Below are 26,934 nucleotides of genomic sequence, written 5' to 3'. Positions count from 1 at the left end.
AGTTCTATTGATTACGGATAGCTATTTCTCAAGTGATATTGGTGTAAAATTCATTTAGACTATTAGTGCATGTATAAAAATTAAATTCATCAATGTCATGTTACGAATACAAAGGAAATTCTAGAATTGCTATGTATATATAACATAAATTACACATCTAGGCCACTAAGTAAACATTACATATCTCCATTATTGTTACGTAGGATGATTATTTGGAGATAGCAAATATTTCGTACAACTAATTAAGATATGCATAAGCTTAATGTGAATAAGCCTCGATGATAAATGATCAAGCCGAAATTTCAGTGATATTATAACGCGGAAATCCAGCTTCCTTCAACAATTTATTCCATTCGTCATCACTCCTTTCTTTCCCACCACTAGAGTGTGCTATCATCACCAAATCCGTTATGAATCCGATATCATCAAATAAACCTTCATCCTCCAACTTCAAAACTGCGTCAACTATGATCACTTTTCCGGTTTTTTTAGGAATCGCCTTTCTATAGTTCTTCAAGATCTTCACACAATCTTTGTCTCCCCAGTCATGCAGTACCCACTATACATGTATACATTAAAACGTAATCAAGAAAATTAAAATACTGAGCTGAAAAACTAGAGACGGATAGAAGATTTTAAGACAAATGCCAAATTAATTGATCGATGGGACAACCAAGTTGAACCTAGAGATTTAGACTAAATGCAACTAGTATGATAAAGAGGCGGACCCATACTAAATGTTATACATGCTCGAAGACATCTTTAACCCATAACATCAAATTTTGCACCAAAATAATGTCAACATCATTTTAGTGTAAATCAACTTCAATTCACAGTACTAAATTTTACACCAAAAGGAAATATTCTCTTTATATTCTTCTGTCTTTTTAATATTTATATTATTATTTTTATTTCATTTACATTTTAAAAAATATTATATAATACTACTAATAATAAAATAATAAAAACGTAATTTAGTATTGATAAATAGTGTCACACCAAATTTGGTGTGACACTATTCGCGCACAACCTCTTCCCGGTGCGGATTTGATGTACCGCAGAATCCGAAAAACAACTTCTAAAATAGTGCTGGGTTGAAATCTCAAAACACTAAATTTTACAACAAAATAGAATTTGATATTAAAAATAGTGTTGGATTGGAGATGGTATGAGCATCCAATAATTTAAATTTTTGGTCCCACCACCAAAAAATTAAACCCTACATGTATAAAGAGTTTATCACTGATTCTAAAATTCTGAAAATGACACTAATACGTGAAATAATTAAGAAGATAATAAAATGAAATTGTGTTGAACAAAGAAGATACTTAGAGAGAGAAATTATACTTATTTTGTATTCAAAAACTATTTCACTTTAATATTTCATTTACCCTTAATAAGATTAATTATAGTCACATAAATATCAATGATCAATTTTAGATCACAAATTTTTAAAAATCACTACTAAAAAACTGCTAAAAAACGACGGAAGAAAAAGCGACGGACAACGTCGCTCCAAAAAAGCGACGGACTAAGAGATGCCGTCTGTCGCTTTTTAATTAAAATAATTATTTTTAAAATTATTTTACAAAAAGCAACGGACTGCATCTCTTAGTCCGTCGCTTTTTATTAAAATAATTATTTATAAATTAAACAATAACCACGCTGTCCGTCGTTTTAATTTATTTTATTTTATTAATTAGTTTTTTAAAAAAGCGACGGAAGGCATCTCTTAGTCCGTCGCTTTTTGGTCAAAATATCTAGTCAAACGTTTTTAAAAAGCGACGGACAGCGTCTCTTAGTCCGTCGCTTTTTAAATAATTATTTTTAAATTTTTATTTTTAAAAGCGACGGACGGCATCGCTTAGTCCGTCGCTTTTTTTTCGCGGATTTTTGCTAATTAATTATTTTATATAGATAGCGACGCAATCCGTCGCTTTTTATTAAAAATAATTATTTATTAATTTAAAAAAAGTCACGCCGTCCGTCGCTTTTTATTAATTTTAATTGTTTAATTATTTTTTAAATTAGCGACGGACAACATCTTTATGTCCGTCGCTTCTTGGTCAAAATATCTGGTCAAATATTTTAAGAAAGCGACGGACAATGTCTCTTATTCTGTCGCTTTTTGGTCAAAATGTTGATCAAACATTTTTTTAAAAAAGCGACGGACATAGAGACGTTGTCCGTCGCTTTTTTAAAAATATCTGCACTAGCAGACGCGATTTTCCCCATTTCTCCATATAAAAAACAAAATTGAGAAATATTTTGATTTAATTTGTAACATCCGACAATTTGAAGTGGCTTTGAAGAAGCTTGAAATTTGGAAATAGTCATTTTTGGAAAAAAAATTAAAATCTGGAAATTTGGCTGTCCAGAATCTGGAAAATTTGGCTAAGTTCAAAAATCTGGAAATTTGGCTAAGTGTGGAAATCAGTGAGTTTTTGGCCAACTTTGAGCAGTCATAACTCCTAGCTCAGGATGATCCAGGAGTAGTTCCAGTTATGTTTAGAAAGCCCCTGGAATGATCTTTCCAACGCCACCGATTTTACTCGATTCCGAGTTCGTATGAGCGAGTTATGCCCTTTGAAATTTGGGCAGTTGGCAGGGAGTCCGTTCCGGAAATTTAAGGGCAGTTTGGTCTTTTCACAAATCAATTGTTTTGGTTATATTAAAGTGTTAAACTGATTTTAGATCAGTTTGTCTCATTTTTTTTAAAGAGTAAAGAGCTAGGGCTTGGGAGAGAAGAGAGAAAGAAGAGAAGGAAGAGGAGAAAGAGAAGAGCAATCAAGGAGATCATCGTGGATTTTTCGTCGGGGGTGATCCCTATCAAGGTATGTGAGTTCTTTGGTGTGGGTTGATCCTTTCCCCCACACACCAAGCTCATTTTATGATTTGAGAAAAGATTGGATTTGTTGTTGAAGTTGTTGAAGTTGTTAGTTGTTGTTGATGTTGTTAGTTGTGTTGTGGAAGTTATTGTTGGTTGTGGGACATGATTTGGTTGTGTTCTTGAGCTGAAACCTATTGTATATTGAGGGATTTTATGATCCTTAGTGTTGGTTGGTTCATACCCCCACACACCAACTCGTTTTTAATTCCAAGAAAAGATCTATTTTGGTTGTTGAAGTTGTTGGTTGTGTTGTTGAAGTTCTGGCTGATTTGGGACAGATTTGGTTGTGTTTTGAGTGGAATCCACTGTAGGTTGAGGGGTTTATGACCCCAAGTGTTTGGGAAATGAACCTTTGAAGTTAAGAGGGTTAGAGTTGGCAACATGAAGGAGAAAATGCAGGCTCCTTTCAAGGAAACAAGTTTGCATTGCGGCTGTGTTTCCTCTGCGAACAAAATCTGCCCTGTTTTCAGAATTTAAATTCGTAATTCCTCTTAAGTTTAGCTGTCAAAAAATGTTCCTAAACATTATGGGGTCCTTCCAAACACAAATCATTACCCTTGAACTCATAATTCCAATTTAAGGAGAGTAAAGTTAGAAGTCAAGTGAAGTTAGTTTCCAAGTCAAGTCGAGTTAGAAGTCAAGTGAAATTAGAAGTCAAGCTTAGAAGTTAAGAAGTTAGTTCAAGTAAGTCCTCCAAGCTTTTCAAGTTATAGAACGATTTAACTTCATTCTAAGGCTCAAGTTGCAAGTCAAGTAAAGAGTAAAGAGTCAAGAGTTTAAAGTTGAGTTCATTTCTCAAAGTTATTAGGGAACTATGTATTCCCAAAGAAGTTTTAAAGAAATGTCTTTACATTTAAACAAGGTTGGAAACTGAGATTTCCAAAAAGCCTTCGGGCTAGTTTTTGAGTAATTATCTCATATCAGCAGGAATAAATATGTTTTCAAAACATAAGAGCCAGTACATTTTTGGGAGTAGTATTGAGCACCGAATTGGGGGAGCGTTCAAAGAACCCACAGCCCCCATAGAATAATGTTAGCCACCATGGGTAGAAAATGATCATACTTTTTAGATGAATCCTTTTCATATTAGACTAGTGGATCCATTAGGCAGTTCAGGTCTTATACCTTTGGCCGGGTATAAGATGCTCTGGCAGCGTGAGGTCGATCGCTGTATCATCACTATAGCTCTTATGTGATGGTTGTCGGTTAGAGAAGCTCCCACAGCAGTTATTGTATTTTCATACACAGAGATTATTGTATTTTTATATACATCAGTTCATTGTATTTCTATATACATTTCAGGCTTATTGTATCTTTGTATACATACAGAGTTTATAGCATGTTTTAAACAGTCTTTCTTTATATCGCACTTGTTTTAAATTGCCTTATATTGAAAGAAGTCAGTCAGGTTGAGTTGAGTTGAGCTAGGTAAGATATTCAGTTTCTTCCAGATTTCCTTCTAGCCTGTGTTGCTTAGTTTTCCAGCTTGCATACTCGTACATTCCATGTACTGATGCCAGTTGGCCTGCATCGTTTGATGATGCAGATTCAGGTACCCCGGATCAGCATCCTGCACGTCGTTGATCCAGCTGAGCACTCCAGAGTCAGTGGTGAGCCTCCTTGCATTCCGGAGGACTCAATTATTTTGTGTTCTTAGTTTTTGTTTTATTAGGATGTTGCGGGGTCTGTCCCAACATCCATCTCAGTATTTTAGAGGCTTCATAGACAGACAGTCAGTCAGTTAGTTTTGAGTCTCTTAACTATATATATATATATATGTAAATATTCAATTTTGAGATTCGAGTTGCCTTTATGGCCATATTTTATAAGTTAAGTTGTTTTGTAATATTGCATTGCATCGAGTTATTCTGTTGAGGTTTCCGCTGAGTTAAGAAAGCCAGGCCAAGGGTTCGCTTGGGGCCAGAAATGGTCTCCGGGTGCCGGTCCCGCCCAGGGTGTAGGCTCGGGGCGTGACATAATTTTATTTAAATCGTCTTCCGGAGAATAGTTTTGTGTAAAATAAAAAACAAAAAAATTATACTACTGACTTCCAGATGTCGGTAAAATTAAATAGTATGTAATAAATTAATATTTTCAATTAACCTTAAATAAATCGTCCTCCGAATGACGGTTTTATATAAGTTAAAAAATAATTTAATATAAAATACCGACCTCCCGATGTCAATATTATTTAATTAACATGATTACTTTTTATTTATCTTAAAATTTAATGTGATACCGACCTCATGAGGTCGGTATTTTTTATTATATCTAATTAATTTTAATAAAAGCGACATCTGAAGGTCGGTATGTTTAAAATTTTCTTATTAATCATAATTTTGCTATTGTGCATAATATTAAAATTTCATTTTACACCTACGATTAATTGTTGAAAAAGTGTAACAATTTTGGATACTTTTACAAATAAAATGTTAGAATTCGTGAAATTAATAAAAAAATATCTATAATCCATATTTATAGTATGAAACTGCGTTGATATGAATTAGGAGATAATTATACTTATATTTATAGAGTAATGTACAAATCATATCAGTCCGTCGTCTAATCATAAACTTAATATCTCATGTCATGATGTAGTAGAGGTGAAGAGCTAACATATAATCCATTCCAGTATGAAATGCGAGATAGTATTATTATATACGTTCGATCTTGAATGGATGTCAAGTGTAGTGATCACCTCCTAATTATGATGACATGTAAAGGATACTTCATCGAAGTATGAAATACGTTGATTAAATATATATATATATATATATATATATATATATATATATATATTCCTCTAGTAGTTTAACAAATCAAGTCTTATATACTAGTGGTTCAGATATGAAATACATTATCAATTAAAGAAATACCGATGATCAATTAAAAAATAATAATTTCTTTTTAAGAGTGTTATGTATTTTTGTGTGAAAAATAACCGACGAAATTGTGTTGGTTTTCTTTCTTTAAAATCACTGATAACCTAACAAAGTCAGTCGAGTTTTAACATTGTTTAGTAGTGTTATTAGCAATGAACAAAAGTCTTTTTTTCGTAGTGTTATTAACTAAGTCAGTCGAGTCTTTTTGAAGATGGGTTTTTTTATTCGTATTGATTTATATTAAAAATTAAAAGTGAGTATTTGCGTTAAATTTAGATAGCCTAGATGATAAGAAAAAATAAATAAGTAGTGTTATTTAATTTGATTGAATGTTTAAGAAAGAAAATCAATGAACTTTCGTCAATTTATTTTCATGCAAAATTATAGAGAAATATCAAAAAATAATATAATTGTTTGAAATTTTTTATGTTTGTTCGCAAAAGTTTAATTTTTTTAATTAACAGGCACACGACTATTTTTTTAAAATAAGAAATTGTAATTGAAGAACATAAATAAAAACAAATCATAAAAAATAGTATAAGTGTTTAAATGGTACAGAAAAAATGGAGTTTAAGGGTTAAAATGGAACAAGGCTAAGTTGGAGTGCCAAAATGAAAAATGAGGGCAAGTTTGAGGGGCTGTATATGTGTTTGGCCTATATATATATATATATATATATATATGTATGTATGTATGTATGTATGTATGTATGTATATGTAATTTTAATTAATAAAATCAACCTCAAAAGGTGAGTTTATATTAAAATAAATTAATAAATACTGACCTAAAGAGGTCGGTATATTTAAATAATTATTTTATTTAGATAATATCGATTTCACGATGTCGGTATGTTGACACCCAATTTTGACAGACCTATAACCCTTTCGGAAGTGCTATTTGGTTAAATACGTGTTTTTTAAAAAATATTCCGAGTTTAAATTTTTAATCGATTTTGTCTAAAAATTATATATTTTAGTTTGCATGCTTTATAAAATTATCGTAAATATTATTAAAATATTTTTAAAATTATAAGTAAAACTCGGAATAATTATTTTATTCAAATGTTTTAAAATTTAAGTGATTTTTATTATATAAAATGTTATAATATTTGTAGTATTTTAATTGGATAGCATTTCTTTAATTTTTCTCGAAATCATTTAATTTTTAGCCCATTCTAATCTAATTCCTTTCAATTTTAGTTTTTTTCCTTATTCAATTCATTGCAATTCTAGCCACCTCAATCTAATTTCGTTTTTCAATTATAGCCTCTTATATCAATTTTAGTTGCAATTTTAGCCATTCATTCATTGCAATTATAACCCTTTTTGTCCAAATCTTGCAACATTAGTTTAAATCTTAACCGTCCATCCTTTAAGTGAATCCTAGATCAAATCCTAGCCGCTCATCTTAACTAATCCAATGGCTCAAATTAAATCTATGTAACCTTCCTATTTTTGACCTAAAAAAAGACCAAACCCTCTAATTTTGAAAACTCATCTCCTCTCCTTGCTCCCGTCGCCCTCCTCCCGCCGCCCTCCTCTTCTCATCTCTTCTGTCCTTGCTCCCTCCCGTCTCTTCTCTCCTTGCTCCCTCCCTCCTCTTCTCATCTCTTCTCTCCTTGCTCCCTCCCGTCTCTTCTCCTTTAATTGAAGGTTCGGGTTTCATAATATTATTTTTAATTTCTTTCAATTTGAGTATTGAATTAGTTTTTTTATTGATTGTTAGTTTGATTGAATGTTAGTTAGTAAGTGAATGATCTAGGGGTTTTTGATGGTTAGTTTGAATTAGGGATTATTTGATTGTTAGTTTGTGTTTGTTGATTGTGAAATGAAAATTTTAATGTTGGGGTTTGTTTGAATTAGGGTATCTTAGGATTTGTTTGAAATTCGGTATTTCTTGAGTTAATTAGTTTGATTATGGAATTGTAAGATTAGATTGAATTAGGGTATTTAAGGAGTTGTTTGAATTTAGGATTTTAGCACTAGTTAGATTTTGGGATTTTAGGACTAGTTTGAATTTGTGATTTTAAGACTAGTTTGAATTTTGAATTTAGGACTAGTTTGAATTATTATTGAATTTGAACTTAGAATTTGAACATGAACATGAACTTGAACTTGAACTTGAACTTAGAATTTGAAGTTAAACTTAGAACTTGAACTTGAAATGAGTACCAACACTAGTTGATCCTATTGATGACAAAATTGATTTTCTTGCAAGATTGATTTGTGTCCATCTAGTGTTGACACTTAGCTTTAAATTTAAATAAGTTAAATTAAAAAATGTGGTTTTGTTGATGGATTTAGTTGTTGGAATTAAGTCAAAACTAAACTAGTTAAAGTTGTTAAGTTGTTTAAATAAGTTAAATTAAATAATGTGGTTTTGTTGATGGATTTAGTTATTGGAATTAAGTCAAAACTAAACTAGTTCTAGTTATAAAGTTGTTAAGTTGTTTAAATAAGTTAAATTAATTAATGTGGTTTAGTTGGTGGATCTAGTGTTGTATTAAGTCAAAACTAAACTAGTTCTAGTTATAAAGTTGTTAAGTTGTTTAAATAAGATAAATTAATTAATGTGGTTTAGTTGGTGGATTTAGTGTTGTATTAAGTCAAAACTAAACTAGTTAAAGTTGTTAAGTTGTTTAAATAAGTTAAATTAAATAATGTGGTTTTGTTGATGGATTTAGTTGTTAGAATTAAGTCAAAACTAAACTAGTTAAAGTTGTTAAGTTGTTTAAATAAGTTAAATTAAATAATGTGGTTTTGTTGATGGATTTAGTTGTTAGAATTAAGTCAAAACTAAACTAGTTCAAGTTATAAAGTTGTTTAAATAAGTTAAATTAATTAATGTGGTTTTGTCAATACTAAACTAGTTTTAGGACTACTACTAGTAAAATTATTATTAAATTTTATTTATAATATAATTGAATATCTATATTTTTGTAGATGGATCATCGTTTGTAGATGTATAATATGCATTATGAAACTGGTGCTGGTTTGAAACCTGAGTTTATTGACGGTGTTAGAAATTTTATTGAACATACAATGACACTTGACATTTTCAAGATTAACGAATTGGTTAGGTGTCCTTGTAGTGCATGTAAGTGCTTAAATTTTTTTAAACCAGATAGAGTTATGGTTCATTTGTAAAGTAATGGATTTAAGCCTAGATATTTTGTATGGATTGATCATGGAGAAAGTGATGGATTGGATGGTATCTTTTATAATTCAATGCTTGTTGATGTATATAATATGGTTGCACCACATGACCAAATTAGGGTTGAACAAGTTAGAGTTGAACATGATAGGGTTGAACATGATAGGGTTCATGAAATGATCAATGATGCTTTCGGGGTTCAAGGTGGGATGAAACCGGAATAATATTTTGATGAAGCTCCTAATGAAGAAACAAGACGCTTTTATGATCAATTAGAAGAGTCTAGTCGTCCACTATGTGAAGGGAGTCCGCATTCTGCCTTGTCAGTTGCAGTTAGATTAATGAATATTAAATCAGATTGGAATGTTCCTAATGCTGCTATGGACTCAATGGTTGATCTTTTGGGTGAACTAGTTAATCCGAAGTTTAACATACCAAAGAACTTCTATCAGGCAAAACGTTTGGTGTCCAAGTTAGGATTGACGTATGATAGAATTCATTGTTGTGTTAATGGATGCATGCTGTTTTACAAGATTGATAGTGAATTAGAAAATTGTAAGTTTTGTGGACATACTCGTTATAAGAGGACTCCAACTGGAAAGATGGTCCCAGTTCAGGCGATGCATTATCTACCTCTCATTCCTAGGTTAAAGAGGTTGTATGCATCGATGAGGTTTGCCCCACATATGAGATGGCATCGTGAATATAGAAGGCCGCCGGGTGTCTTATCTTATCCATCTGATGGTGAAGCATGGAAGCATTTTGATAATGTATATCCTGATTTTGCTAGTGAACTAAGAAATGTTAGATTGGGGTTGTGTTCAGATGGCTTCACACCATTCTCTAATAATGCTTCGCCTTATTCATGTTGGCTGGTATTTCTTACTCCGTATAATCTTCCTCCTGAAATGTGCATGACCAGTCGCTACATCTTTCTAAGTTGTGTTATTCCAAATCCCCGGAATCCAAAAAGTTTGATTGATGTCTATCTACAACCATTGATAGATGAGCTCAAACAATTGTGGTTTGAAGGCGTTTTGACTTATGATATATCAACTAAGCAGAATTTTATCATGCGTGCTTCTTTAATGTGGACTATTAATGATTTTCCTGCATACGGGATGTTGTCTGGCTAGATGACAGCTGGAAAGCTAGCATGTCCGTATTGCATGGAAAATAGTAAGGCATTCACTTTAAAACATGGCAGAAAAAATACATGGTTTGATTGTCATCGCCAGTTCTTGCCAATGGACCATGAGTTTAGAAAGATGAAAAATGCATTTAGGAAAAATAAGGTTGAAAGTGACCCCCCACCTCCATTACTCACAGGGCATCAAATTTGGGAGAGAATTTCTCAATTACCTAAAGTTACAGAAGCTTCACCTTCTAGACTTCCTGGATATGGTGTTGAACATAATTGGATCAAACAAAGCATATTTTGGGAGTTGCCGTATTGGAAGGACAATCTGCTACGACATAATCTAGATGTGATGCACATTGAAAAAAATTACTTTGACAATTTGTTTAACACAGTGATGGATGTTAAGGGTAAGACAAAAGACAATCCAAAAGCTAGAATGGACATAAAAGAATATTGTAGGAGAAAAGAGTTATGGCTGCAGGAATTACAGAATGGTAAAATAGTTAAGCCAAACTTTAATTCCTATCACTTTTAGCCATCTACCCGAAAGGATATGGAAACCAATCACAGAGATAAGTCTTTTTTTTAAAGATTTGTGTTCTGGAAAGTTGTTGGAGAGTAGTTTAGATAGGATGGAGGAAAATATTCTTGTCACTACTACTAAGTTGGAGAAGATGTTTCCATGTGATTTTTTTGATGTGATGGAGCATCTTCCAATTCACCTTGTACAAGAGGCCCGCCTCGGAGGTCCGGTTCAAACAAGATGGATGTATCCATTTGAGAGGTTTCCATTTGAAATATTCACTAAGTTATATATATTCGCCAAGTCTTTTATATATTAACATATATATACATATATGCATGCAGAAAAATTGGTAGTTCGAAGCAAACGATTAAGCAAAGGGGAAGGATCATTTATTCAAGGTCATATTGGGAGAGAAACAAGTGATTTTTGTTCTTATTACTTTCACCATGATGTGTGATGTAGGAGAAACAGGCCCAATCGCAATGATAAAGGCGATATTGATCCTTTATTTCCACCGATATCAATTTTTAATCAAAATGGTCGAGGATCTAAAAAGCGTAGAAAGCGAGGCTTCACTGATATGGAAATGCAATCAGCTGTGACACATATTTTGCTTAATTGTCCAGAGATTCAATCATATGTCAAGTAAGTGTTAAAAATATGTTATTAAATTACATACTAATAAGTGATCATTAACTAACGAAATACTTGAATGTAAAATGATCAGCTTGTTCGTAAACACATGGGGTAATGAAGCCATCAATATAGAATTTTCCAAATGGCTGAGGAACTATGTAAGTGTGCAATCACTAAGTATTTAATAATATATTCATGTTATAATAAATTATATTACTTGAAATAACAATCGCGTAGGTTTACAATGAATACTCAAGTGTCCAACATTTGCAATTAGTAAAAGAAGTAGCCCTTGGACCTGAATCTCAAGTACTGGCAATGAATAAGTATTGTGTCAATGGTTTTAAGTTTCAAACTGAAGAAGTATCTAGGAACAAGAAAAAAAATAATAGCGGTGTATATATACAAGGTGATGTTGATGGTACTGGTCAAACTATTGAATATTATGGTGTTATTCAAGAGATTATTGAAGTGAGGTATTCATGTTGGCCTAATAAAAAGATTGTATTGTTTCGGTGTGAGTGGTTTGACCCATCACATAAAGGCACAAAGGTGGACCATCAACATAATATAATTGAAGTTAAGCACACCAGGAAATACAGAAGTTATGATCCTTTTATTATTGCACAACATGCTAAACAAGTGTATTACGCTTCATATCCATTGCGTAGAGACAAAGCTGATTGGTGGGTTGTTATAAAAAGTAAGCCTGTGGGAAGAATTGAAATTGACAATGTCTTAAATGTGGCGTATCAAAATGATGTTGCAATTGTTCAACAACAAGTTGATGCTAATTGGAAACCACACTACAACATCCTCAACACATATTAGAAGAAGTATCTGATGATGAGATATTGAATGTTGACGAAGAAATATCCGAGAATGAGGAAAATGAATCATTTGATGACGAAGAATGGGACGATAATGAAAATGAAACAACTGAGGAGGAAGAATGGGAGAATGATGGAATTGAAACAAGCGAGGAGGAATAGTGTAGAATGAAAGCTAGCTAGTACATATGTAAGTGTATTTTACTAATTTTATTTAATTTATGATTTTTATATATATTATACATGTAAATTTGCATACAGATGTCATCAGGCGGTGACGGTGATAGACATCGCGAGCATCTTGGAGTTAGCCAGACTAAATAGGCTAAGAATAAGAAGTCTAGGAGACCGATAGATCCTGAGGATATTGCAGGATCTATTTTTTCTGCGCCAGAGCGCATTAGCCATGATACTCATATATTTGCTGTTCCGTTTGGTACGGTGGATCCTCGGCAATATTATCCTAATTATCGTCGACCAGTCGGTGCTTCATCTACTTCACAGGCATTGCCTTCACAACGCTACGAGGACCTACCTTTACAGGCTATTCGTCGAGCACGACCCTTATCGGCAGGTACTTCATCTCCCACAGGTACATATCCTCAGTTATCTGCTATGAGGCTTGGAGATTCTAGTAGCGAGCAGTCAGATGCTATGGCCGGTACGCCTCCATTGACTCAATGTTTTGTGCATCCTGATGTATCACCCTCGTCTACAGCTGCACCTAGTGCTACACCACATGATACGATGTCTGCTCTAGCTCCTGGCCAGAAGGATAGACTTGGTAGAGTCATGATTGAGCCGGATGGATCATCGTAAGTTTGTTTTGTTACCTATTTGTTAGTTTATTTTATATATTTCTTATACTTTAATATATTATTCATGAACTAACATATTTATTATGTGTTTTGCAGGTGGCATCCTGCAAAGGATGCTGCCCGGGCTTTAAAAGAGTGTGTTAGAAGACTCTATACACAAGCTTATCACTCTTGGAGCGAGATTCCAAACAGTATACGCTAGGCGATGTTTAATAACTTTAAAGTATATATTTTTTAGTTAAGTTTATTATACTTTACTTTTTTTTACTATCGATTTAATTAACGTTATTCAATTTTTTTTCAGATTATGTGTACTTGGGAGTCGAGGTACAATTTGGTCATTGGGACCACATTTGAGAGGAAGGCATCCGCCAGACTGTCTAGCTGGCTAAAGAGCGTTCAGGATAGTGGTGAACGTCCCGGTTGGATGTTGCCTCATGTTTTTGATGAATTGGGTCAGTATTGGAACACATACAAGTTTAAGGCAATATCAGATCAAGCCAAAATAGCTAGAGGCAGTCTTAAAGGTGGCTCGTTGCACACCGGAGGTGCAAAGACGGTTGGAACAATTGAACGAGAGATGGTAAGTTCTAATTCAAACTTTTAAATAAATAATTAGTTGATACATATATATCGTTATAAATTTCAATTTTTATTTATAGAAAAAAGAATTGGGACGCACTCCCATTGAACCAGAGGTTTTCGAAAAGACTCATGTTAGGAAGAAAGAAAATGAGTCGGATTCGGATGTGTGGGTGGAGGAAAGGGCCGAACGAATTTTTGTAAGTTATTTAATATGAACAATATATATCAATAGTGAATATATTTATGATATGTATATATATTGATGTCAATATTTATATTTAATATGCAGAATGACTTTCATAAGTACGTCGCAGAGAATCTAAATAGTTCGGTTCAATTGACACCTGAACTGTCCACTCAGATTTGGAAAGAAAAAGTGGTAGGGGGGACACACAAGGGTAGATGATATGGTCTAGGCTCTCGCAACCATGTTAGACGCCTTCAGTCAAGCTTGGAAGGTATTGGATCGTCACGTCAAGCTGAGGCACTTGACGGTGTTCAGATTGCTGCTACGTCGGATTAAATAGCTGAACTTACAGCAGCACTAGCAAAGTCGGAGCGGAAAAGAGTAGCTGAACAACAAAGCATGAGTGAGACCGTTCAACAAATCAAAGAACAAGTGATGAACCTTTCTCGTCGACCTACTACTTCGGCTCCCGATGACATCGACGACGAGAGTGATGAAGATGATTACGTAGATCTCACTCCCTAGTTTAGATCTCTGGATATTTATGAACTTTTTGAAATTTTAAAACGAATTTTAAAAGACTTTATAAGTCTTTAATTTATGATTTAGATACTTTTGAATGTTATTTTAAGTTTGTTGTTTTATGTTTTGTTTAGATTGTTTATAATTATGTGTGTTTGATTAGGGCTGAATAGTGTAGAATTGAATTGAATTGAATTGCATTTGCAGGTGGGGAGCAGAAGCTGCAAGCTGCTACTGTAAAAAATATTGCAGAAAAAGCGACGGACATCGTGGTTTTGTCCGTCGCTTTTTTGGGTTTTAATTTTTTTTAAAACCCAGAAAAGTGACGGACAGCGTGGTTTTGTCCGTCGCTTTTTTGGGTTTTTAAAAATAAAATTTCCAGAAAAGCGACGGACTACGTCGCCTTTTAGAAATTAAAAAAAAATAAAATTAAAATAAAGCGACGCAGTCCGTCGCTTTTTTAAAAACGACGTTGTCTGTCGCTTTTTGAAAAGCGTCAAGCTAAAAAGCTACGGAAGTGACTGCGTCGATTTTGACCAAAAAAGCGACGCAGTCCGTCGCTTTTGGCCGTCGTTTTTTGTCAATTTTTTAGTAGTGAATCTCCCTTTCTTATATTTCTTGTTACTCTATCAAATATCGTCACATGAAATAAAATGGAGGAAGTAATAAAATCTTTGATTAAACATATTTTTCAATATGTATTGCACATGCCAATTCTGAAAGAGTGATAGTAAAAGTTAGGCTTAAGTATCTATTTATATGTATTGCCAGAGTGACAATAAAAGTCAGGTTTAAGTATCTATCGATCTATTTATCTATCTATCTATCTATATATATAGCCAAATTAACATAGTGATAAATTGACAAAGTGATAATAGGTTTAAGTATCTATCCATATGCATTCTTCCTTTTAAGTTTCAATAGTCATTAATTCTTTTTAAATTTTTTGTACTCAATCAAACATCGTTAGATGAAGTAAAACTAACATTTTTACCTTGAGAAAAACAGCATCAACAGGTGGGATAGCCTCAAACATGTCACCCTCAACATGATCAACACCTTCAAACTTTTGTGCTCTTAAAACAACATGAGGCAAATCAAAATTAATCCCTTTAATATGAGGATATGCCTTGACAATTTCAAACATGGCACCTCCTATCCCTCCACCTACATCAACAAGTGATGTTATTGAATTAATTCCATCTTTATACACTTTAATTACTTCCCTCATTATGCATTTTGTCATTGAATTCATTCCATTGTTGAGATTGTTGTTCAATTCATCATCTTTAGAAGCCATCTCAAATATTTCACAACCATGTGCTTTCTTAAATGGAATTCCACCTTCTTTTATGCAATTACTAAAATAATGCCATGGTGCCATGAGAATTGGATTGGTTTGGAACAAGAACATTGGTGCTACACTTAGCTCTGAGTCATGTAATAGCCATCTTGATAGAGGAGTTAGTCCATAAAGGGTGTCTCCGTCCTGAGATCGATTTAGAAGCACTTTTTATCACAATAAATTTCAATTTGTATGAACTTATTTGACTAATGATGGAGTTAAAGAAAGAAAAAAAGATTTGTAAAATTATAATCTCAAATAAATTTTAGATATTTGTATGACCAGTTGTTATCTAGGAAAGTCACTATTTTTTTATTGAAGAAAATTGAAATCAAATAACTTTTATGGAATAATTAATGTTTTCTCAAAAAAGACCAACACAAGTTGTGATCAAATGGGGTTTGTGCCCCTATGAATGAATTAATTTTTAATGGAAGCATGGCTTCAAGAAATGGCCTTACAATATGCAAAGTCATATTTAGTCAGATTTCTATATAGATAAATATAAAGGAAATTTACCTGAGAGGTAGATGCAGTGATGATTTTTCGACGAACGAGGAGTCTCATAATACGAAAAAGATAATCCATATGTGGAGATGATGAAGAGTGAATATTAGTGGCTATTTGTGACAAAGTGATTTTTTGGCCATTATAAGAATGAATAATATCAGCAATACGAAGTTCCACTGCACATTTTATGGCCATTGAATCTACAAAAGCAAACATATATTTTGATATTTGTGCTTGAGCTTGTAGCATTATTATTTCTTCTTCATTTATTGAATCAATTTCCCCCATTTTTTCTTCTTCATGTATTATGAATCTCAAGGAGGATGAAAGTTGTTATTTATAACATGTATGACTAAGCAATAGGGCTCACAAATAATCATGGTGGACCCAACTCTTTAATTACTAGTTTGACAAAATCTCAATAATTTTAGTTTACACTTTGAGTGTGTTTGGTATGAAGGAAATAGAATGTAATTATCCAGCGAAGGAGGTTGCTTAACACCTCTTGGGCAAAGGTGGCTCCGCCCCTGACTTCATGCATGTATGTAAGTGTAGGCTTACATAAAAATTAGAGATATATATGATTAAAAATTGGCTTAAGTCATATGCGGCCTCGTAAAGTTGTCCGCATAATTCACTTAGACACATTAACTAGGACTAGTACCTATTACGTGATAGAGAAAGATATTTAGAGATTGATATAAGAATGATGAAGAAAGAGAGTTTATCAATGGTTACTCATCTCGAAATCAATTGCAAAGAAAAATCGAAAAGACCCAACTTAAATTTAACAAAAAATAATTATCATTCCTTATAATACACACTCCCTCTGTCCCTAATTATTTGTCCACTTTTCCTTTTATAGTTGTCCCTAATTACTTGTCTATTTTGACAAATCAAGAAATTAAAGGACAAACTTTTTTTCTCTATTATACCCTCAATTTATTACTTTGAAAAATGTAAAACTTTTTGAAAATCTTAAGTTTTTAATTCATCCACTTCATAATTAATAGGGGTAAAATAGTAAACTCACTATATCAATTATTGTTTTCTTAATAGGTGTGTCACTTCAAAATTGGACAAGTAATTAGAGACAGAGGGAGTAATATAGAAAAATATTCAAAGAGACTGATACAAGAGTGATGAAGAAAAAGAGTTTGCCAATGGTTAATCATCTTGCGATCTATAGCAAAGAGAAATCTAGAAGACCTAAGTTAATTTTATTGAATCATTTGGTATTATTTTTGATAAGTTTAGTGGGTTTACATTTTAAGTTGAAGTGTCTAAGTGAAATATGCAGATAACTTTAAGGGACTACAAATGACTTAAGTCTTGAAATTTTAACTAATTTTTATAGACACTTCAATAAAAAAATGTTTGAGTTAATCTTGATAAGGCATGTAAAATTAACTTCACTAAAACATGTTTGAAGTTAGTCTTGAAAAGTCATATCAAACTTCAAGAAAAAATATCCGATATTTGACTTTCTTGATCACACTTAATCCAGACAAACTTTAATCGGTACGTGACGTTTGAAATTATTTACAAATTAAAATAGATATACAAGTTAAATAATGATCCCAGAAATGGATATTTTTGTACTTAGCCCTCCTAGCTTTGGTTGTCCCAACTATTTAGGGAGGGAAATAAAAGAAGCCCTAATTATAGACTATTTATTGGATTTAACATCAAGGTACGTATAACATAATTAGTACTCATAATTTATTTTCTCAGATAATAACTATAAGTTAATCGATCATTTGGAAAATCATTCCTCCCTCCAATCTTGTAATCTGCTCGTCATGTGTATATATTAAAAATAGATATTTCATTTTACTTTTTCTTTTGAAAATACTATAAAAATCTAAGCAATTTTGTTTCTCTAATTCTACTCCTAGCATTTATAGAGAGTGTGCTTATTGGTGAGAGCTTGATATGTTAATTAAAAAATGAATCATTAAAAATAAATATATCCTACTTGAGAGTAACAGAGTTGGATTAGTGTGTTGTCTTGGGAAAAATAACTCAGCAATGTGTGGTCAATAATTAAGTAGGTAGATGAACTAAATAAATCAAATAGACCTCCCACCTAAAAAATTACATACTCCACTCCATATTAGTTGATCATTTTATCAAAAGTACTTGTTTCATATTCATTCTGTTCACTTTTACTTGTTACTTTTCTAAAATATATCTTCATTTTTACTTGTCACTTTTGACATATTAAGAAAAGACAATTATACGATAAGTAAAAATGAATGGAGGGAGTAGTAGGTGTCCACCTTACTAAATCAAGAAAGCATTAATTAAAATTTTCCTATATTACCCTTGCAATTAATTCTTTTTGAAAGTGTTCATATTTGTTTATAAATTTTTCAAAAAAGTTCTTTTAAAAAATGAATTAATAAAATTATCTTCTTATTTATGATTTCTTAATATGCATATTAAAAAGAAGATTCATCAACTAATATGGGACATAGTAATTATTTTCATATCTCTACCTCTAGTAGAAAATTGTAACCACAAATATGATATTAATTCATGCGAAAGATTGGGGATTAAATATTATACAATTATACACAAAATAAATAGAGAAATAGAGAAGAAGAAAATAATAAAAGAATTTAAATCCAACGAGTACATTATTCATGTCTTCACATACACAATTATTATTTAAGAATTGTTAATCAATACACATTATTTTTACTTTAATAATTATCTAATTATTATAAATTAATATAATTTGATATAAATAACAAATACAAATAAGTTTTTAACTGGCCTCTAACAAAAAGAGATAACAAAAATCCTAAAATAAACGATAAACTTGAAAAATAAGCATAAAGAACAGGGTTTATATATTAATTACTCTGACTTATTAGTTTATAATGTTCACCCAAATTTCCTTTTCTCCAACCATAACTTGCATTTCTTCTAGAGATTGTTGTCAAAAGACTTTCGCTATCTCTTAACAATCACACGATAGTAATTCTTACAAAATTTAATGTATCCAATCATATATAATATGATATTAAATCACAAAGATAGTACTCAAAGACGTCTATTTTGTATGGTAATGTTGAGATAAATTGTGATTATACAAGTGTAAGTTAGATTAGTCCTCAATTAGTTAGTTTTCCGTTTACTAGTTAGCTTAGCTTTCCGTTAAAGTTAGTTAGTCAAGTTTTCTAGAAGATTCCCAGTTCCTATTGTATATATATACAGTGTAATCATCTAAAGCAATACAATTTTGATTTCCAAGTTTCACAAACTCCTTTCTCTGTTTTTGCTTCGAAGTTCAGCTTCATGTTCATCAATGGAGAAATGTTCTTCATGATTTCTACTTGATTTCGACATGGTATCAGTGCCGTAAGGCCTTCTTCTTCATCTTCCGCGATTCCTTTTTCCTCTTTCTTTTTCCTGCGTTGTCAATTACTCATTTTTGGGAACATTATGGGATCAAATGGTATTCAGGCAGGGACCTCTACTGGAAATCAACTACCCACTCAAGTTCCTATAGATCTGACTAGTGTGTTCTATGTTCATCCATCTGAAAGTGCTGGATCCACAATTGTTCCAGTCCTTTTCGATGGATCTGGGTATCGTTCATGGAGACGAGCTGTTCTTCGAGGACTGTCTGTAAAGAATAAAACTGGATTCATAAACGGCAAGGTGTTGAAGCCACCTCTTGATTCACCTGGTTTTGCTCAATGGGAAAGGTGTGATGATATGGTCACGTCTTGGATTTTGAATTCTCTGTCTAAGGATCTCAGGGACAGTCTGCAGTATGTTGATAATGCAAAAGAACTTTGGGATGAATTGGAGGATAGGTATGATCAACCAAATGGAGCGAAATTATATCAACTACAACGTGAACTCTATGATCTTAGTCAGGGGAATCTTGATATAACTGGGTACTACACCAGGATAAAGAAGTTGTGGGAAGAGCTTAGCACTTTGGACACCAATTCACAATGCACATGTTTGTGCATATGTGGTGGAAAGTCGAAGATGCACAAAGCTGAACTTGACAGGAGACTAATACAGTTCCTCATGGGACTAAATGAGGTATATACTATTGTGAGAGGAAGCATATTGATGATGAACCCACTACCTACTATGACCCAAGCTTTTTCTATCCTTGTTCAGGAAGAGAGACAAAGGGAAGTCAAACCTCATAACAAACCTCATATGGACTTAAGCTCTTTTCATGTGAATGCCGCTAGCACCAGTTCTGGTTTCAGAACCAACTATGCTCCTCATAAAAACAATGTGGGCACCAGCAGGCCCTCAAGCAAGTCAAATTTCTTTTGTGATTATTGTAAGAAGACTGGTCACATCAAAGAGAAGTGTTACAGGCTTCATGGTTTCCCTCCAGATTTTAAGTTCACCAAAGGTAGAAATGCAGGAACAGCAGCTAATGCAAATGGTTTTTCTGAGGATATGTTGGGAGATACTTTTGAGAAAGGTCATGATGTGGGAAAAGGCAAAGAAAAGTTGCATGAACAGTCAAGTTCATGTTAACCAAGCAGCAGTTCAACCAACTTGTGAACTTATTGGATCACATTCAAGTTCAAGGAGGCACCAATACTAGCAGCACTGCACATGAGGATGCAAGTAACTTCAATGGTGGAGCTGTCAACTTTGCAGGTATTTTGGCATGTTATTCTTCAATTTCTGATATTGGCAATCTGTCTTGCAAATGCTTAAAACTTAATGTTGATTCCTGGATTATAGACTCAGGAGCCACACACCATATGACCTTTACAAAATGCCTACTTACAAACCTCAGACCTTTACCATATCCATTCCTAATTACATTTCCAAATGGCTACAAGGTAAAAGTGACAGAAATTGGTGATGCATGTTTAAATCCATCACTGACTTTGCATAAAGTGTTATTTGTTCCTAGTTTTAAGTTCGATCTAATTTCAGTCCATTGTTTGGTTTCTCATCTTAAAGGACTGGTCAGTTTCACTAGTTCCTCTTGTTTGATGCAGGGCCCTTCCCAAAAGAGCCCTCTGGAGATTGGTAGAGCACAAAATGGACTCTATTTTCTGTGCGCAAGATGTCACACTTCCTGTTCTACTTCTGTTTCCACTAGATCAACTTCTGTCATTGCATCTAGTTCACCTTGTTCTGTTAATTCACCCATTGCTACTACCTTTTGCAACAATAATTCTGGTAGTTTTTCTTATCACACTTCTGTAAACACTTGTAATGACACATGTTTGAGTAATGATAATGTACTTCAAAATTGTGCTTCAAATGTTACTGCTTCTACACTAAACAACTCTATCATGTCTTGCATGTCTCATGGAAACAATGTTGATTACTTGTGGTACAATAGGCTAGGACATATACCATTTGTGAAAATGAAGGGTATTTCTAACATTCCCATACAATTTTCACCCAAACAACCCTTCACCTGTATTGTCTGCCCCATGGCTAGACAAACTAGGCTCCCATTTCCTACTAAGCCCACTATCTCTAGTAACAACCTTTTTGACCTTCTTCATATAGATTTGTGGGGACCTTATCATGTTCTCACACACAACAATTACAAGTATTTTCTAACAATAGTTGATGACTACAGTAGATCAACATGGACATACCTTTTGAGCTGCAAAAGCAACACTCTCCAAACCATGCAATCCTTTATATCTCTTGTTGAGAACCAGTTCAAAACCGCTGTCAAGTCAATAAGGACTGACAATGGTTCAGAATTCACTAACAATGAAACCAATGCTTACCTTACAGCCAAAGGCATTATACACCAAAGAACTTGTCCCTACACACCACAACAAAATGGTGTGGTGGAACGGAAACACAAACACCTTTTAGAAGTAGCTAGATCACTACTTTATTAGTCCAAACTTCCAACCAAATACTGGGGGGAGTGTGTATTAACAGCCACCTACTTAATAAATAGAATTTCCAATTCAGCATTAAATAACAAAACTCCTTTTGAAATGCTGCACCATCTTCCTCCCACTTATTCCCATCTTAGGTCTTTTGGATGTCTATGTTTTCCTACATTAAAGACATATAAAGACAAATCTGATCCTAGGTCCACACCTCACATTTTTGTTGGATACCCCTGCAACACAAAAGGATATAAAGTTCTAGACCTTAGTACCACAAAAATACATGTTTCCAGGGATGTGAAATTCTATGAAAACATTTTTCCTTTTGCTTTACCTAAATCTGATTCTAGTTTTGATACTGTACTACAAACTTTACATACTGATTTGAATGTGTTCAATCCCACTAATTCCACTAATGACACTTTTAACAAAGTACATGTGATGGACAATGATGCCATTTTTGATGTCACTATAAATGAATTGCCTGTACATGCACCTTTCAATGAACCTTCACCACCACCAGACACCGATCATTCATTGGCTCCCACCTCACAACCAAACACTAACCAAAACCTCTCATGTTGTTCAAATTCAAACACTATCACTACTCAACAGCCAGGCCAGCCTCTTAATCCTAGAAGATCCAGTAGACCACACCTGATTCCTGCCTACCTTAAAGAATATGACTGTACCTTACCTTCTTTCCAACATAAATCCTCAACCTCATCCTCTAACCTTGCATTCCCTGTGTCCAATCTGTCCCTCACAAGTTCCAACCAAGGAAATCAACAAATAGTTAAAAGTTTTTGTCATGACATTGAGCCATGTTCATATGAAGATGCATCACTTGACCCTGCCTGGCAAGCAGCAGTGACATCAGAGTTTGAAGCCTTATATGCTAATAACACATGGGATCTTGTCAAACTGCCCATAGGGAAGAAAGCAATTGGGTGCAGGTGGGTATACAAGATCAAACATAAGGCTGATGGCACAATAGAAAGGTTGAAGGCAAGGCTTGTTGTGAAAGGTTACACTCAACATGCTGGGATTGATTACAATGAGACATTTTCTCCAGTAGTTAAAATGACTACAATTCGGATTTTGATATGTATGGCTGTCAAGAAAGGATGGAATTTGTATCAGTTGGATGTCAATAATGCATTTCTTCATGGAGACTTACAAGAAGAGGTGTATATGGACACACCCCCAGGCCTCTTGACAGAAAACACAGGTTTGGTATGTAAGCTTAAGAAATCTTTGTATGGGCTGAAACAAGCAAGTAGACAGTGGTATGATAAACCTGCACAAGCTCTGTGTTCAAGAGGTTATTCTCATTCAGAGAGTGACTACTCTCTATTTTTCAGGAAAACTGGAGTTTCTTTGGTGTTTGTTGCTGTTTATGTTGATGATATCATCTTGACAGGTACTGATGTTGAAGAGATTACTTCCTTAAAGAGTTACCTTCACAATGAGTTTAAGATCAAGGACTTGGGCAGACTTCAATATTTTCTTGGTTTGGAAATTTTATACCAAGATTCTGGAGTGTTGATCTCTCAAAGAAAATTCACTATGGACCTATTGAAAGAATTTGACTGTTCACATTATACACCTGTCCTGTCACCCCTTGAGTCCACAGTCAAGCATAAAGTCGATGAGGGTACATTGCTGAAAGATCCCACACACTACAGAAAGTTGGTTGGGAAGCTCAATTTTTTGACTCATACCAGAATGGACATAGCTTTTAGTGTTCAACACCTTAGTCAATTCCTTCAACATCCTAGAGAACCACATCTCCAGGCTGCATATCATGTTCTAAGATACTTAAAAGGTGATCCATGTTTGGGCATACACTTGTCTAACAATGCAGACTGTTCACTCACAGCTTATTGTGACTCAGATTGGGCTGCATGCCCTGATAGAAGGAAATCAGTAAGTGGTTATGTAGTACTGATGGGAGACAGTCCCATTAGCTGGAAATCTAAGAAGCAAACAACCATATCCTTGTCCTCAGCAGAGGCAGAATACAGAGCCATCAGACAGGTGATAGGAGAGATAGTATGGCTGGAAAGATTATTGACAGAGCTGGATTTGACATGCAGCTTACCTATAACTGTTTTTTGTGATAGCCAGGCAGCTGTTCACATAGCCAAGAATCCTGTTTTCCATGAGAGGACAAAGCATATTGAGGTGGACTGCCATTTTGTTAGAGAGAAATTTCAAGCAGGGCTCATTACACTCCATTACATTCCAACTGAGAGTCAGCTTGCTGATGTTTTGACCAAGGCCCTGCCCAGTACCAAACATTCCAGCATATTGCGCAAGTTGGTTGTGAGTTCCTCACCTCCAACTTGAGGGGGGGTGTTGAGATAAATTGTGATTATACAAGTGTAAGTTAGATTAGTCCTCAGTTAGTTAGTTTTCCGTTTACTAGTTAGCTTAGATTTCCGTTAGTTAGTTAGCTTTCCGTTAAAGTTAGTTAGTCAAGTTTTCTAGAAGATTCCCAGTTCCTATTGTATATATATACAGTGTAATCATCTAAAGCAATACAATTTTGATTTCCAAGTTTCACAAACTCCTTTCTCTGTTTTTGCTTCGAAGCTCAGCTTCATGTTCATCAATGGAGAAATGTTCTTCATGATTTCTACTTGATTTCGACAGATAATCGGAATTTTCAAATGTTGAATTCGCCTCATAATATTAAGAAAGGAAGTCCTAGAAAGAAAAGAAATTAAATAAGTTTGAATACACTGATAACTCCTTAAATTTGTATAAAATCTTCCAATTAAGACATTCTTCTCGGCTCATATTTTTTAAAAAGTTTCTACCTGTTTTATCAAATACTATTATGTAAATATAATTAAGTTAATCACATAAAATGTGTCTCCTTCTTTAATTATACACAATACACATCAATTGGAACAAACCTGAGTTTTTATGACTTATTAAGTAATTAACTTATTTATGCAACATGTGCTTGAGAACGTATATTGTGGAAAAGCTTTTCCAAAATTTCGCATTACTTAATCATATGTTGAGGTGCTTAATGAAATTTACTAACAAATTTAACAAATATCGATGTATCTTGCAACTAAAAAAAATGAAACAAGAAGCTCTCATTGAATACATATGAGAAATGATCCTACTAATTAGACCCTACACTAGGGAATTAGAGGAAATTAAGAAGTACTATATGTTACATATGATATTTTTTTGGAAAATTGATAACATAACATATAGTTATTTTTTTAAAACTAATGATTAATTAAGGTACAGGGTATGACTTGTTATGACACATACATTTGTAAGCAACAGGACAAGTCTCAGCTTCTTCTAATGATGAACAAACAAAACTAACCATCACTAATCTACAAGGTTTACATGATCCACATGCATGAGAACAATCTGGTAATCTTGATCCTGCTACTTGCAATGTATCTGCTCTTTTTGCCATTACTCCCCTTGCCAATGTTGTCTTTTTAGTTGGTGACATGACCATATGTCTTTCATCTAAAAAGAAAAAAGAAAAAAAAATGAGCATCATTAGCAAAAAGTTTATGTGGTAAAGAGAATGCAAAATATTACGATAACAATAATATATTCAGTGTGATCACATACGCTCTATTCGCCTTTAAATACTTGTTACGTTTCGTTTTTCGAAAGTTAAACTATATGAACTCTGATCAATATTTCAAATTGTACTATTTTTTTCAATCATATTGACATGAACTACTTATAGTAGTTTATATGAGAAGAATTGAACTTATTTTCGGGGGACAAATTTAAGGGGAAAAAGACTTTTATAACTTATGATCTTAAACATGTCATAACATTTGTGTGGTTATTAAAAAAATTCATTGAAGATAAAATGAAAAGTTTAACTTTCTATTCTTTGCAAGTATAAAAAAGATAACATTATGAAGAAGTGTGTCACATAAAATAAAATAGAGGAAGTAGATATTTGGACGAAAACAATTATTCATCAATAAAGTTTATAAAATAGTTTGTTGATAAAGAAAACTAAAGAGTTGATTCTTCGAATATTCACTCAACTAATAAGTACTTAGTTATTATCTTAAAAAGTCATTTAATTTTTTTCATTTTTAAAAGAAAATTTGAATAAGAAAAAAATCTTACGACTTTCTGAGATAATAACTATCAGTTATATAACCATCATCTAAGAAATAAAATGCTTGGAAGAAAGAAAAGTTGATCATACATGAGTTAATCTTGGGAATATGCCTTGCATTCATGACAATTGGAAGAAAAACAAGAAGAATAATGATCATAGTTGCAATATACTTGAAACTCCTCATTGTATACATCCTTAATTTGTTTTTCTTCTTCTTCTTCCTCTTAAGCTCTTTGATCACCTTTGTTGGTTGATGGAGAAAAAAAACAAAGATTAATGTTTTGTTGAAGGAAAAAAGAAAGAAATGCATGGATATTTAAAAGAGGTAAGAATTGAAGCAAGTCACAGGCAAGAGTGAGAGATATAGCAATAAGCTAGGTCACATGAAATAGGCACATTCACACTCATTGGGCTTGAGAACCCTGTGAATCACAATTTGACACATTTCCATTTTTCGATCTGTGCACTGACAGTGTAAAAAATATTTTATTTTACATCAATCATATCACTCAGCTTGTACTGACAGTCTTAAAGATATTTACTCAATCAGATCACTAATAAAATAATTTAGAAGGAAGTTTTTATTATTAGACAATGATTTAATTTATGTAATATTTGATAGTGTAAAAAATAATTTATTTTATATCAATCCTATCGCTTAGTTTGTACTAACAGTCTTAGAGATATTTACTCAGATCACTAATAAGATAATTTAGAAGGAAATTTTTATGATTAGACAATGATTTAATTTATGTAATTGACAATGTAAAAAATATTTTATTTTATTTCAATCACATCGCTTAGTTTGTATTGATAGTGTTAAAGATATTTACTCAATTAGATCACTAAAAAGATAATTTAAAAGGAAATTTTTATGATTAGACAATAGTTTAATACATGTAATTGACAGCG

The 26,934-nt window shown here is 33.1% G+C and overlaps 2 protein-coding genes across 2 annotated transcripts; both read right to left on the bottom strand.

Annotated features, from left to right (window-relative positions):
• Positions 1-289: 289 nt before the first annotated feature.
• On the bottom strand, positions 290-16,362 carry LOC125811610 ((R,S)-reticuline 7-O-methyltransferase-like). The gene is made up of 3 exons (XM_049491130.1): positions 16,036-16,362; positions 15,166-15,660; positions 290-559 (listed from the first exon to the last, which is right to left on the bottom strand). The coding sequence occupies exons 1-3, from the start codon at positions 16,312-16,314 to the stop codon at positions 290-292; spliced, it is 1,044 nt and encodes a 347-aa protein (XP_049347087.1). The 5' UTR covers positions 16,315-16,362.
• Positions 16,363-25,150: 8,788 nt separating this feature from the next.
• On the bottom strand, positions 25,151-26,257 carry LOC125811671 (protein EPIDERMAL PATTERNING FACTOR 1). The gene is made up of 2 exons (XM_049491196.1): positions 26,110-26,257; positions 25,151-25,400 (listed from the first exon to the last, which is right to left on the bottom strand). Exons 1-2 carry the CDS (start codon positions 26,213-26,215, stop codon positions 25,156-25,158), a joined length of 351 nt encoding a protein of 116 aa, XP_049347153.1. The 5' UTR covers positions 26,216-26,257; the 3' UTR covers positions 25,151-25,155.
• Positions 26,258-26,934: the final 677 nt, after the last annotated feature.

The sequence above is a fragment of the Solanum verrucosum genome, unplaced genomic scaffold, assembly GCF_900185275.1.
Source record: "Solanum verrucosum unplaced genomic scaffold, falcon-dt-bn FXZP01000238.1, whole genome shotgun sequence".
NCBI classification, from domain to species: domain Eukaryota; kingdom Viridiplantae; phylum Streptophyta; class Magnoliopsida; order Solanales; family Solanaceae; genus Solanum; species Solanum verrucosum.
This window is presented reverse-complemented; position numbering and strand designations above follow the sequence as displayed.